A 15858-nucleotide genomic window follows, 5' to 3' on the forward strand; every position below is an offset into this window, starting at 1 on the left:
TCAAAGGCGAAGGTTTGAGTCTTTGTTTTAAAAGGGGAGGGTTGAACAGCAAGTGATACATGGTCCAGGGACTACTGATCATATCATGACTACTGGTAATAGCATCAAATTCAAGTCTCAGAGACATTTGCGCTTCTTATCTCACACTTCAGGATTCTCGAGCCCATCAGGTCTACCTTTTGTAGCTTGGGCCTGAATTTACTTTAGTTTTCAAGAATTAAACTGATCCTTATATCGTCAATGATTCCGGGACAGAGCGCTTTAAGACGACCACTATGTATCTTGATGCAGTTACAAGAGTTGACATCGGCTGGCTGGTGTTTGTGTGGCACCCAAAGCCACAGCAATTTAAAAAAATGAACAAAGCTCCTGTTCTCCCCAAATTAACCACCCACCCCAACACTCCCATGGACCTTGCCCACCATAGGTTCCAGGCACAGGAGCCTGCACGTCCCCTCTCAATACTCTTATTCTCCATGCACCTCCCTGGTGAGGCCAGGCTGATTTTCACCTTATTTTTCCCCTCTCTTCTGTGACCCAGCTAGTCCTTGTTAGCTAGAACAGTTAGCTCAGGCTTCAACTTCTACCCTCTTCCAAGCTCAGTAGGTCACAACAGAAGCAGCCATCCCAACGTCAATTCTCCATGTGAGACATCAGACAATCTCCACTTCTGTGGCTCCTTTCATCCCCAAAAGAGCTCATTTTGCAAATGACAACCCCTATCCCAGAAGAACTTATCACACAGAGGATCGAAAACATGGAAGAGAAGGGTATGGGAAGGGTATGGGACTAAATTTCAATGCCCACTTGGAGTCCTTTGGAAGCACCATGGGATGGTCAGAGCCCTCTTCCTAGAGCCAGCTCTGCAGAGATACCAAGCTATTGCTGTGCACACTTCTAGCTTCCCAGCCTTCTTGTATGCTTTGGACACACTCTTCTTCAAAAAGTGATAATGCGCACTTGTATCTGAATCACAAACTCCAGCACAATGAGTAATCTTTGTTAAGTCTCCCCAAGTAGAAGGGGGGAAAGTGTACTGCATTATAAAATCTCTGCTGAGCTCTTTTGTTCTGGAGCGAGACACAGCTGGAGCCAGAAACCATTACCCTAATTATGCCTCACAGCTCAGCTGCTGTTAATAAAACAAAGACAGCTGATGGCTTGATTACCCTGGGATTCAAATTCGTTGTGATCCTAGAAACTCTGGCCCTTGTTTTGAGCAGGTAGATCTACCAGATTGCAGAGCAATTTTCTCCAGAAACTGTGAAGCACCAAACAAGGGAGATACAGACAGATTACAATTGCTAGAAGTTGCTTTGGGGAATTTTTTTTTTTTTTGGCTTCAAACAACAAAAGTGTGGAAATCAGTCAAGTGAGAATTCAGGTGTAGCCTTCTGTAAGGTCCTTACAAAACCTCAAGTACTAGAATAAGAGAGGACTTGACCACCTTTGGCGGATGTAGCGGGTAAGTCTCACACTCTTACCGATAAGGATGCTGCAGTGCTGTGATCTCCGACCTGTGAAAGAGAGGAGGAGGAGGATGCGTAGAGTGCATCAGCCAAGGCGCTGGAGAGAGGAACCAGACACCACACAGCAAAACGGCAAGGAACAGCTTGAGCAATCCCACCGACTGCCAAGAATTTGGCATAGACTGGGACAAATGGCTGGTAGAGGACATGCAGCTCATAGAGGGATGAGAGAGTTGCCCACAGACTTAGAAAGAAAAAAGTGTTTCCCGTGTTTCAACACTCCTCTGTTGCGAGGAATCACCGGCGAAACCTACCCTCAAGCCAGGCAGGCTGGTACAGAGACTGCAGCCCACTGCTGTTCCCTTGCTAGCTCAAGTTCTGCTAAACCACAACGAAACCAAATGTAAAATTAGGCTTTCAATCAAAGGGATAAAATACTATCATAAGGCATAACGTAATATTAGGCTTTTAATCAAAGGGATACAATGCTATCATATAACGCAAGCACAAAACCTGAATGAAGCTTGCAGATACTACCTGAATTCTGGCATTTCCTACTTTGTAAAGTCAAACCCTCCAATCTTGACCTGCTTTTGAAAGATTTTTCTGTAAAACAACCTTTTTTTTTTCTGGTAAACCAATCTTTGTTCAGTTGTATTTCACACACAATAAAAGCGAGCTAGGCTGCCAGTATTTTCAGGGTACGTCAGTGGTTTGCAGTGATTTGAACGGGTATTTTTGGTATGCAGGTGAAGACTAGCATTTAAAACAAACAAAAAAATCTATTGAAATAACAATACGTATCTCTAAGCGTTATTTGTCTTCCTAGGTCAGACAAAACCGAACTGGAGTAATTCTCTTTCTAACCCAATCAGTACAGCATCTCAACAAGGTACCCGTCATACGAAGAAAAAGAGAGGAGCTATAGAGAGGGCACACTAGAAGAAGTATTTGCTTTTTACCATTCTATCAGGAATAAAACCAAAGAGCATGTAGCATCTACCTCCCTGCTGCCCCAGTTCCCTTCTCCTCTGTAGCCAAAGGCCAAACACTTTACCTACTTACCTGCCCAAATATAAAAGATTCAAATGAAAGCTTAACATGATTTTAAGGATAGCTTTTTCCTTTGAAAGTGCCTTAAGTATTTTCCCTAAATAAGTAACAGAGCTGCATTTAAAATAATCTTGAAAATGAACAGATTTCAACTCCTTGTCCACTTAAAAGGAAAATAATGCAGAAAAAGCAAACTGGCTGGATAATGTTAAATGAGTTTCAAGTTTTAGAAGCTGCTTTAAAACATAGTGCTGAGCATACTACCATAATGCATAGGAAAAAGCAGCTCTCACAGCAAACAAAAAGTAGGCCGAGACACAGCCACATCATCGTTTTCTTGTGGTATCTCTTTTGGGTATTCTGAAAGCTGTTATTTTCACTAATCACTCGGGCAGCCGATCTAAGAAAACAGAAAAAACCCTGCAAAGTTTGCAGCAAGTGACTCGACCAGTCCCTGTGAATTACTTGCACCCGAATCACGGTGCGTCCCCAAAGGCCATCTCCGTGCAAGCAACTTAAAAAACCTCTCTCCAGTGCAGCTTCTATTTTAATAGAGATTAAAAGGCATGTTAATGTTGGATTAGACAGCCCCTCATCAGCAATATCTTACCGGTATATAGATAAAACAGCATATTAACAGCGCACAGGGCTTTGCCCTATTCAGAGGGACCAATCCTGGCTGTGAGAGCTACCTACCCGCCTGGTGCTACACGGAGGTGCCCTGGCTGCCGTGAGCTCGGTCATCTCCATGCTCTGTTGCACAGCGCAGACATGCCGCAAGAATTTGTGCCATTAATATACCGAGGACCTCTTAATGAAACCTGCTCTCTCTAGTGATTTCCAAAATCGTTCTCCATAAAGCATCTCCACGTAGGAGGTCAATTTTCCCGCGGAGACTCATCTTTAGTACTTTTGTTTCATAACCAATACATTTACAAAATATTTCCAAAGATGAAAAGTGTTACCAGGAAGCTAGAGTGATGTAGATGGATTTAAAAGAGGCATTTTAGGTCTCGGAGGGGTTTTTTTTTTTTAGATTCTGAGCGAATATCCACAGCATCTATTATTTTGCCCATCTATTGTTTCCGATAGCGACACTCTGAAGTAAAGAAACACTCATTTGTATTTACGATAGCATCCACCGAGCAGCGGAGCTATCAAGGACAAGATGTTTTCTCCACTTGGATCCTTTCAGAGTAAACTGAAGTGCTGCGAGGCCCCAACCCATCCACAGCGCCGTGCCGCTGCCTGACACTACAACTCTTAACTCGCTAAAAATAACAGTACGATTCACTGCTGCCTCCTCTGCCCACAATTTTCAAGGTTAACTCTGCAAAAGGAGAAGAATAACTTGGCACCAAATTAAAAAGTTTGGATTCCTTTCTCTTCCTTTTTCTTTCTTTTCTCTTTGTAAAGCTATGAAAAGAGAAAGACACTTACATATTTGGACATTGCTATTTTACGTTTCCAGCCTCAATAGAGTAACATGCTGTATGCACAGCACACTGAAAGGAGAGGGGAAAAAAAAAAAGGAGAAAACAAACCTCTTGTCATAAAGCACTACAGGATTAGCACTTCATCTAAGCAGATTCCTTAGGAAACCATAAATCACAGCGAGGAGCAGCGGCCAGCGGTCACACCCACCGTCTCGGAGCAAACGCGAGGCAAAGATGACCCTCGCTGGAGCTTCACAAGCAATGAAACGGCTCCGGGGGGGGGGGGGTCAATAACAAGAGAAATGCAGGTCTGTCAGCAAATTGAAAGTGCTGGAGGGGGGGAAATCAGATTCATCTTGAAACGAGAGTATGTTCAAAGACCTGTCAGCCTTTCGACGTCCTCTGCTGCCATGCTCCCATTTTCAAGCAACTTTTTTTCAGAAGAGCATTGGTAGCATTTGAGGGTAGATGGGGAAATCACTAAAAGGTTTTAGCCAGGCTCGAGCAATTAGCAGGATCGAGGCTTTTCCATCAGCGTTTTAAGGAAAGCCATGAAAGATTAGTTATAATGTTCACTGCAAGTCCTGCAGGGCTTGAAACAAAAGTTGCTACAGCAGAGCCAAGCCAACTCCACCGCTTTTAAAATCGAGCAGGGAAATATCTTTGGAGAATTAAATTCCTCGTCGGAAACTGCATCAATCTGATCCTTTAAATCTTTAAACTATTGCTCCCGACCTCCTGATTTCTATCAGACTATTCTGCAAACAAAATTCTAGCAGCTCCTCGTTAAGCCTGTTTAACGACACTGTATCTACCACTAGCTGATCGAGGTCTCAGAAAATATGAAAGTAATGAAAGCCAATGAGTTCTCATCATGGTCACAAAACACATTCATCTCTAGTAATTACCAGTGAGGAGCTTCTGCCAAATTCCTGATGCATCTGAGATGGGTGACCAAATTATGGACCACCTCTGAAACAGAGGCGTATAGATAGTTTACAGCTGAGACATTTCTGCAGCAGGCCAGCACAGGAACGACAGCGTTCCTCTTTGTTCACCATCCAGGGGAAGCATATCCCAGTTAGCTAAACAAGATGCCCAGTATCCTATTAAGATGACTTTCTAAAATGAAAAGTAAATTAATAGGAAACAGAAGGCATTTTGATTTCAGTTTCTTCTGCACAGCATTAACTGCACCCATATGTTCTCAATCAGCTGGTGATGGCGATTTTTAGCTTATTTATAAAAACCTAGAGGCAGATGATGTAAGTAGTTTTCAATGGAAGTAATATTCTAGCTAGTGATGACCCTTAAACGTTCACCAGTTTTTCCCTCAGCTATGAAGCACGCACAGGTACGCGTTATCTCCGGTATCACCATTGCAGAGTAGCCTGAACAGTCCAAACCCTGACAGTGCTTCACTATTATTAACGTGAGAAAGGCTTTTGCTAAACCTGCCTGCGAATCTGCCTCGCCACATTTTACACCAGTCACCCGTCCTATGTGCCACAAGTACGAAGAACAGGTTATTCCCTTTCTCATTACAGCAGTCTTTCATTGGAAGAGCATCACATCGCCCTTAGTCTTCCTTCCTTTGGCTAATCAGCGCTAGTTCTCTCTTTCCTTAGAGGTCATGTTTTCTACAGCTCTTGATCCTCTCCAGAATTTCTGCTGCTGGCCCACATCTTTCTGCATGGTGCCTAAAACCAGACGGAGTAATCCGGCCACCACATCGCTAGCACGAGTGGGCTGGAAGGACACCTCGAGGCCATGCTGCTTTTCTGTACCCACACAGGATTGTAGCAGAAGCATCTTTCCATTTGCACAGTTAACGACTAGTTACTATTTTCTCCCTACATTTCTCAACCAATTTTACATCCACCTTTCAGTATTTTTACCTCTTCTATGCTTCCTTATTTGGTTTATGAGAACATTGTATGCAACAGAGAAAAAAAAAAATACTGAAGTAAAGATACGTCATCTCTACTTTATACATTCCTGACAAAGCAACCTGGCAAGTTTTTAATGTCACAAAATCATTACAGATTGCACAAATCCTGCATTTCAGTCGACTATCTTCAACAGAGAACATGAGCATACTATATGGTACTGTTTCTATATGAAATACAAATCTAGACTACAGTTTAGGATAAGAAATTCTTATGCCCAGTGTCAAGCAGAATTTTGCTGAAGGCTTCTACCTGCAAGGCTTGATTCTCCCACCGCAGTAGAAGGGGCCACACTAGAGCACAGAGGGATGCACATGGTTTCTGCAGCTGGGGATGCCTAGTGGCATTTGATCACGAAAATCACGCTCACATTTCTACTTGAGGATAGAGACCATCCAAACGTTCTTAGCTGTGCAACGACCAGAAAAAGTAACGATGGATGGGATCCATGCGCAGCACAACCAAGCAGAGGTGCTTCGGGGCTTCAGAAAGGTGGCTTTTCCTCTTCCCCTCCCGCCCATTACAACAATTTACAACCATTTACACCCATGAGCTACAAGCTTTGGGACCATCCCTGGGCCAGAGAGGCAAATTTACCGCTTTACATTGAGCGCAACGGCCTGAAACCTGACAGAGCTCCCTGATGCATGGGAAGCTGGCTAATCCATCGCCCTTCGAATAGCCAGCCTTGGTCAGACCAAAAGCCTGGCTAGCTCCCCATTCCACTGCTGACCGTAGGCCAGGGTGGATGCTTAAAGAAGAACGTAAGAGGAGCTCAAGAACAGCAAACTCTTCCCCAGGAGTAAGCATAACCTCGTAGCTTCCTACAACATACAATTTAGGAATTTCTTGAGCCAAAGAGCGTAGCCACATTTTTGTGCTTTACAGTCTCTAAAGGACTTTTTTTTTTTTTCCTCTCCTCCATGAGTTTCTGACCCTTCTTGGAGCACACTTACACTTTAGACACTCACAACATCCTGAGTGACCATGAGGGTGGAACTTGCACTCCCGTCATCGCAGAGAAAAGCTTGAGCAAAGTTTGGAAAACAGGAGCACTTTTCGGTTCTTTTCAGACATCTACTGCCTGCATGGTCCTAGACAAGTTCCCCTGACACGCATAGTAAAGGTAACATGATTTGTCACTCTTTCAAGTGGTAGGAAGACCAGTTAAAATATTATGGCTGTACCACGTACAAGAAAACGGTTGGCTCTGCACAGGATGGTGGCAGTGCTGATAGCACGTATGAACTGGAGGATGTGACAGGGTAGAAGAGCAGTCAGCTGAATCTCATCTTTTATTCAGATCTGCAAACCTGACAGCTCTCACCACTTGCCAGCTGGTGACAGGTACATTTAAAAAAAATTTTTTTTTTTTTTGACATCCTTGCTTCTCTAACAAAGGAGCTTTTTAAAAATTCAAAATGCTCCCTTGGAAAGCTTTAAATAGTTTCAGAATGTAACTGGCATTATGCTGTAACCCAATATTAACTAGCTTTGGGGAGGAATTGTTTAAATTGTCAAGGAGAACCTCCATTTAACTGTTACAAAGGAAAGGACATATTGCCTTCTGTGGGAGGCGTGGGACTGTCAGGCAGAAGTACCTGGCCACCACTGGTTTTCCTCATTTTGGACAAGGAAAGTTGAAAAGTTCCCTATCTCAGACAGGAATGAAGAACTCAGTCATCTTGAGTGCACCATGTTCCCTCTTTACGCAACTTGAAGATAACTTGTCCCAGTCATCCAGGCAGTGTCATACTGCCTGTACTCTGCAGCTGCCAAAAGCCGGGGAGCTTTCAGCTGGAATCCTCCGAGCTCCAAGCTCTTGCAGGACCAGAAAAGATGAAGTGAGAACAGAAGAGGAAGGGACAGGGACAAAGAGGATTACAGTCAAACATTTTTGTCAACAGTACAAGTTACTTCCATTTATGGAAGCATCAGAAATCTGTCCATCTTCTGTAATATTTTAACATAAAAGCCAATAGAAACAGAGAACCTCCACAGATTTGTATTCACATGAAATAAATGAACTATTCAATGCAGGAAGAAATTTAGCGCCCTGTTCAGCTTGCACTTCCAATATCTTGCATCCAGCAGTCACGGCATGACCTCAAGTGTTGCTCAGCTCTGCAAGTACCAACTAGAGGAGAGAGAAATGCTTGTTGCACTTAAAATCTGTTGTTTTCTAGCAGGGATCGTCACTCAGTTTCTCAATATGAATACTAAAGCCAGTATTAGAGCAGAAATTACTTACTAACTGTTTTCAAAAGTCATGCTCCAATATGCTGTCAGTTGAGAGCCACACTGACAGCAGGTTCTGACCCACAGTGATTTCTACTGAAATGTCTACCTACCCAAAAGGATTGCAGACTGCTGTGGACAAAGACTTTGGAGGTGAAAGTAACTTAAATTCAGATACAACCCAGGGAATGAGGTGGTTGCATGCCTGCTCTCAGCTCTTTAAGAAAGTCCCCCATAATCATTCATAGTCTGGTGAAGGAAGTAAGAGAAATGATTGCTTGATCATGAAATCCTGCTTTTCCTGTCCAGAGAGACAGGCTTCTACAAGGGGAAGTTAGGAGAAGCTGACACTGTCCTTCCTCAGGGGCGTGAAAGATTTGCCACCGGTTGGGAATTCCTTACCAGAGGCATCTCAAAATCCCCTTGAACGAGTCCTGGGTCTACTGAGTAAAGATGTTGCCCAGAGTAAGTCACAGTGACAGTCCAGAAAATAGGGGAGGGAAACTCAACATTTTAATAAATTCTAAAAGAAACTTAGCAGTTTAGAGACGATGAATATTTTCCACCTCTTGAAAGGATAAAGCGATCAAGTAACAAAGTGTAAGCACCCTCTAAATAATGTATTACTTACCAGATCTATATTTTGCATTATATCCTGGAAGGAAGGGTGAGTTCGAAATTGCTCAAACAGATCCCGCTTGTAAAGCAGTGCGTACACCAGGTTCGGGTTGTGATGGAGGGAATTTGTCAGGCAGGAGTTGATGATCTCCAGCATCATTCGGATCACCTCCTCGATCACGTTCAGGTCCTGCGCCTTTAAGGAAGGAAGAAAAGGTTAGCATGCCCTTTTCCATTGTAAAATACATTAGGTAATAAAGACGGTGCACAGGTAATTATTACTAATGGAGCTATTAGCTGGCTAATGTCTCAATGGTGAACAAATCTGGCATTCCTGAATGTCTGGGAAGAGATATGTTTGCTCCTGTACCAACCAGACTGGAAACCAGAACGTAATGCATCCATTTACCTCGTAGCTCAAGTCCCTCAAAAGGAGCCATCTTCTTGTCCAAAAGAGCAATAACATACTGCAGGCAGCCAAATTCACTAAGGGCTAAGTGAATTTAGTCTTTTCAGCCCTTCCTGTGCTAAGTAAAAGCAGTTCAGCCTATGTTTAATTTACTACGTTTTCAGCTCAGCCCTTGTCGGAGGGGCTGGAGAGAGGTCCTCCCCCGGGCATAGGAAAAGAAGTCAAATCTACTTTGTTCATATCGTTAGCTCTCTCAGACATACCAAATGCTGGATTGTGAGAACAAGAAGAATCCTACCAAAAGTTTTTCTGGTTAGTCTGAACTGAAAGCACTCGTGCTTACTTTTGCCGACTGCCTGCAAAGCAGTCATGTCCTGAGTTCTCCCAAGGCATTTAAGTGCTTCATGATGGGGCTGTGCTTGCAACAGGATTTTGCTGGACTCTCATTCAATCTGTACGTAGACGAGTTAGAAACCTATAAAGAGCAAAATCCTCTGCTACCATTTTGCTCCGGCTACTTGCATTGGGAAGCAAAGGTGTAATTACAGCGTCTTCACGCAAGCGTAGATATGGCCTTGCAGAAGACCACCCCATTCTCCTAGCCCTCCGCTCCTTCCCCGCCGGCCCTGCACCGTGCCTCGGTGCGGGGAAGGCAATGCCGGTCCTGCTCAGGCTGCTGTTGAGATGCAGCAGCACTGTCACCCGCCTGGTTACCCCGACAGCTTGTCTTCTTCACGCACGCCGGAGACAGGAGTGATGAAAGCCGCCTGACATGCTCGCTTGAAGAACAATATCCCGCGCACACGCTCCAATTACACCTTATTCTTCAGCGACGATGCCTGACTGACTGTGGAGGTTACGGATTTTCTTCTGAATGTGAGGATCTCCTCCTCTCTCTTTTTTCTTTTTTAATTTTTCTCAAACGACTGCCTCAACCACCTGAATTATCTTTGCAGTGTAGCTAATAACATTGGCAGAAACCCTCACAAAACCCATCGCTGCAGCTACTTAATCTGCCAGTGGCATCATGTTCTTCTGGCAGAAGCAATCCTTACATTCAAAACGCAGGCAGGTCCTGTACCTGGAGTCTCCTGGTTGGCATGACACAAAACAGCATGCCAGTTAGACACGATGAAATGCAAACGACACAGAAATATAAGACAAAATACAGGACAAAACTGGAAATAATTGCTTCATCTGGAAACCAAGGAAAAATTCAGACCTGGCTGAGGCGTCTGCAGAACGGTACTTACCTACCAAGTTGGATTCATTTCTGAATATGGCGCATTAAGGTGGCTTTTGAAAAGCTCTTCAGCTAGTGTAGGCACCTCACAAGCAATCGAAAAGAGACACTAAAGTGAAAAGGATGTGTCCTGTTCCCTGTGACTTTATTTTGGCAAGGTAACTACTGTGACCGTAAGGAAACGGCGAGGCATCGTCCACGTGGGCTAAGCTCGCAGCGCAGGAGGGCATATTAACCACATCAGCACCTGCAAACACGCTGTTTCAAGAGGAGACAGACACTGCGATTGCTGAGCTTCAAACAGCTCAAACTGAACTAGAGGCTACAGTTCAGAAACGAAAGTTCGTTTAAAAGCTGGTGGCCAGAACCAGCCGCCCGGTTTTGCTTTCCGGCGGCGGCTCCGGATGACGAATCTGGAATCCCAATGAAGAAATTAGGTAGCTACAGTGCAGCTTTTTACCTGCAGCTGAGCACGCTAAAAATAGCATTTATATGAAGAATGAACTCCATAAAAGAAAACGATGTGGGACTGAATCCCAGCATTGCATACATATTATCTGGAGAGCTGTACGCGCCTATAATTAGCGATTAAAAGCATTTGTAAAAGCTTAAAACTTTTCAAAACAGGAACAAACAAACAGAAAGCCAAGGACAGTGTTTGGATGAGACAATGGAGAAATGCCGTAAGCGCTGATAAACCGTCGCGCGCTTTTGTTGCTCTGTATCGCCAGTATCCAGCCACGGCACCTCCGCACCGAGACATGGCGTCAAGGCAGATATAAATAAGGTTACAAAAACATTTCACAGCTCAAGAAAGGGCGTTTATCACCCTGCGTAATGACTTTCAGACCGGCTGAACGCAGCTGCGACCCAGAACACATATGACCAAGACAGCGACACCAACCACGGCAGCCTTGTAAAAATATTTTCTGGACTGGGTTGGCTCTTGACAGGGATGCAGGGGTGGCAAGACACTGATTTGGGGGGACAGGTAGAATTAAACTGTACTTTCAGATGGGAGATTAGGTAGAAGCAATGGCATTTTCCTATTGCCTAAAATTGACACGTTCCACGTGCTTTGCCCATTTTAATTTGTTACAGTATTCCTCTACAAAACATTGCCCATATAATGCCGATGTCAGTACTGATGAACACCACTCCAGGTCAGTCTTTTTTTTTTTTTTTTCCTCCTTTTTGATTATACCCATAGAAATGTCTATATCCATCATTAAAAAAAAAATACGGGAAGTTAAAGGCTTGGTACCAACTTTCTCAGATGGCGATCCAGCCAACGAAGGGAAGGGATGGGGCAGAGCACTAACGTTACTGTAAGTAACTGTACATACCTCCTGTTTCCTCCTCAGGATAGGAATTAAATGTGCTAAGTATTGGAAAATATTTTCATTTTTAAACAGAAAGAGCCAGGCAAAGGGCCAGATGCCTGGTCACGTTCCAGTCGCCCAAGGCCCAGACCAGGCAGGGACATGTACAGAAGACCCAGGTACCGTCCGGGGCAGTCCGTGCCCCTTTTGTCAAAAACAAAAGGAACAAACAAGCGGCAATGCCAGAGAAAAGAGAACGGAAACAAGCTGAGAGGCTGCGGAGGAAAACGTGGCAAGCACAGAAACAGGAACAATAATTCGAGTTTCATAAACGCTAACAAGAAACACAAATTGGAGGTGCAAATGGGCAAACTGTGGGCAGAGCTGCATGCTCCAGACTCCAACCATCGTGAAGTCCTGCTGCTTTTCCTTTTTGCTAACTGAAATATAATTAATAATTAGCATGACACCCTGCTTGGCAAAGCATTTCAGAGCCTTCGGTAATGATGTACTGCTAAAAGACCACAACACACCGCTGTGCAAACCCGGTTCAAAAGTACCGGGGAAATAAAGCAGCCTCACCACGGGACGCAGGTAGGGGCTTGCAGCTGGGTCCCTTCCTCCTACGGGCAAGTCGCTCGGTCACCGTCAGCGGGGGATGCAAGAACTCAGCATCGCTAAAAACACGCTTAATTTATGGTACCCGTCTTTTGGTTCTTACCATCCCAACACTGTGAATTCTCTTCCTCTTAATTTGATGTTAAATTAATTTTAAATTCTATAATAATAAAGAGCTGGTTTTAAAAGTCCTATCATGAACAAATGCAAATCTCCAGCCTCTAAATGTTAATTCCCAAGCAAAAAAAGAGGCATCGCCACGTATTATTCAGGTTAACTTTGCTGAACCATCCCTCGTGTCTTGTCTAGTCTAATAAAACCAGAGATAAAAATTATTTCGCTATTTTCTTTCCTCTGATACAAGCAAAATGGGCACGTTCTCGGAGGAAGCAGTCACGACATAGCTCAGGTCGCTGCCGCTCATCTCTCGCCCATGTGTTATGTTATAATACGCTGTTCTTTTCTTTGCAAGCTAGAATTCACTTAAATGGGTCAATGTTTTTTTCTTTGGCCCTCATGAGCCAAAGGGCAGTCTGGAGGCTTTAACAAAGTTTCCCCGCTAGCAACTCCAAAGTCAAAGCGGCGAGGCTGGCTCGGGCTGCCCCCTCCTCGAGGTCGCTGGCTCCTGCTGCCGTCCTGCACGAGGCCGGTCCGTCCTCCCAGCCCAGCATCGGGGACGAAGGTGCGGCAAACACCGGGTCTGGCACCGTGCGTGTGCCAGGGCCACGTCGTGCGTTCAGTGCGGACCGCCCGGCCCGGGCTCTGCGACAGGATGTGACCCCGTGGGTAAAAGGATATATAGAAAAAAAGAGGTGAGAGTGAAGGTTGCACAGGCAGCCTTAATCACGGCCTTTCTTGAGGTCTGAGCACTCATCTGTGACACCTCACTGTAATTCTTCACATGCCATAATGCACAGAGATTTTCCCCCCCAAAAACAAGAATTTTGGAACATACTATATAAAAATGTGCAATCATAATCAGCTACGTTCATGAAATAGATAGGACCTGAAAAGCAATTTTGTCAACAACGGAAAGCAAAAGGATACACGTAGCATATAATTAACATATATCAAAAAGACTGAGCCTGCTGCACTAACCCCAACCTGAGAGCTATTTCCATCCTTCTTTTCACGAGGGATGGTAGGGAGGAAAGTTTCAGCAAACCATCATTCCAGGTCCACCAGCTGCAGCCCCCAAAAGCCGAGAGGAGCAGACAGCCTCTGCTGATTTTCCATTACACTTTTTTCAGCTAGCTGCACAGACATTAGGACTGCTTCGAGCGCTTGTCCTTCTGGATGTGCAGCAGCTCTCTCTTCCATGCCTGCTTGTAAAGCAGCTCTTATAAACTCCCGTGTAATGTACTGTTTAGTGCGGAACAGACAAGCTGGCACTCCAGGGATTTTCACCTTGATAACATAATTTAACAGCATCCACACTTACAATTATGTAAACTTCCCTTTCCTCTTTAGAGGGGAATTTCTACAGTTAAATAGTTTCAAATAATTTACTTTATTTTTAGTTACTTTAGGAGAAGCATATGTATCTTGTTTGTATTAGCTTTGGGGAGCTTCCAAGAGAGCTGTCTGAATTTCCTGCATTTTCAGCAGAAAATAAAACCTTCAACAAAATAAACTCGCTTTGCCAACGGGATGGAAAAAAAAGGGGGGGGGGAGAAGGAAATGCACAAGCAAGCTGTTCTTATATTTAATGCACAAATGAACTTCAAAGTCAATCATTCGGTAACAGAAGTCTTATCGCAGGATAGCTATTTTACTGGCATACATACAGCATAATGCGCTCTGGCTGTCGTATGTCCAACCCAGCTAACTTTTGGCCATAATGTTTAATTCTGGGGAAGTAGGTATTAAGTGAAAAATTGCAGGGCTTACAGTGAATATAACCTCAAAACTAACCCAGTCATCTCTGATTACCGCTTAGGATTGAAAGTAGGGCTGTCACATCGGGGGCAAAGTTTGTTGCCAGACACTTTGTTAAATAAACCTACCGTCACGACACTCACTGCCATGGCCTTCGGGAAGAACCGAGCAAGTAGACAGTGCTCTCACGCCATCCTGTCACGCCAGCCCTACCTGGTAATGCAACGTCCCCCAAGAGAAATATGTGCTTTTACCCTGCATCACAGTGAAAAACTCTTCCCTTGCAACAAGGCTGCACTAGAGGCAGTATCACCAAATCACAGAATGGCTGAGGTGGGAAGGGACCTCTGGGGATCATCTAGTCCAACCCCCCTGCTCACGCAGGGTCATCTAAAGCAGGTTGCCCAGGACCGTGTCCAGATGGCATTTGAGCATCTCCAAGGATGGAGAGTCCACAGCCTCTCTGGGCAGTGGTGGGGCATCCTCTGCCAGCGGAAACAGCCTGGGAGTAGTCTGGTCCAAGGAAAAAAAGCAGCATGGCACCTGCCCAGGCAACAAGCCCAACTTCTTTCACCCTTTGAAGACCCGTTTGCCAGAGAGTTTGACTTCAGTAGCCACTGACAAAGAAAACAGAAGAGCTGCTTAGGAGGACATGCATATATTTGAGTGGAGGTACAATTCTACAAACACAGTCAAATGCTTTAAGCTTTACTTCTCATGCAACTTTACTGTACTGTGTTCACTATCTGGCCAACCTACAGCTAATCCACAACTCAACTCCTGGCCACGTCTTTGCCTTCATCTTTTCTTCAACCTAAGCACTTGTTAGCTTTCAAGTTCTCCTCCTAAAATATTTCACATTAAAATATTTAAACTTATCTCTATCCTCCTATAAAGTCTGATTCCCAATCAAAATTTCCCAGACACTGGTGGAAGTTCCCTTCTTGCTGTAATGGTTCCTGGTGATGCTTCACACTCTGCACTGTCCATGCTCTATCCAGTGTTGAGGTTTTTACAACTGGGAAACATGTTTTAACTCTTGTACTCACGCTACTCTGTGCAGCTAATGGTGGCATGGAAATGACTCTGCTAAAACTGATGGCCAGTTAACTACTTCACAGAACGAACAGCAGCCAGTGGATTTCAGTCCAGCTCTGCAAAATCACCTGGGTACCAAAAACCAGGTGTTCAAGCTTCCAGCTCCGCGTTGTCTCCTCCACGCTATTTTTTTGGAGAGAATCTGTTTTGGCAATACGGCAAAACTTAAGCAGGAAGGACAGAACATGCCCCCGCTTTGCCAAACCTCCAGTCTGGTTATTAGAGAGATTCGACAAATATCTCGCGTTTCCAAGGTGAACGCTACGACTACTAAGCTACTCTATAAGCAGGGCTCCTCTGTTTTAAAAGGAAAGAACATCCAATCATCTAGACCCAACAGGATGACCGAGGTGCCGACGTGCAAGACAGAGATTCAGGCTTTGGCATTTTTGTGAGACGCAGGTTCGGTATCACTGCAGACGGTGCTCAATTCCAGAGAACAGGATTTTAGGGAGTTCCCCCCCTTTTGCATTTCATCCCAGCTCAGAGCTCCAGTTTTTCCAAACTCCATTCTTGGGAGGCTCTTC

General features: G+C 44.5%; 1 protein-coding gene across 2 annotated transcripts in view; it reads right to left on the minus strand.

Moving 5' to 3' along the window:
* Window positions 1–15858, minus strand: part of LOC135324913 (dymeclin) — a 218362-nt gene that overhangs the window by 31279 nt on the left and 171225 nt on the right. For both annotated transcript variants that reach the window (XM_064501988.1, XM_064501989.1), the window contains exon 15: window positions 8777–8959. In XM_064501988.1, coding sequence (XP_064358058.1) covers window positions 8777–8959 — 183 coding nt within the window. The remainder of the gene's footprint in view (window positions 1–8776; window positions 8960–15858) is intronic.

Source organism: Dromaius novaehollandiae, chromosome Z (genome assembly GCF_036370855.1).
Source record: "Dromaius novaehollandiae isolate bDroNov1 chromosome Z, bDroNov1.hap1, whole genome shotgun sequence".
NCBI lineage: Eukaryota > Metazoa > Chordata > Aves > Casuariiformes > Dromaiidae > Dromaius > Dromaius novaehollandiae.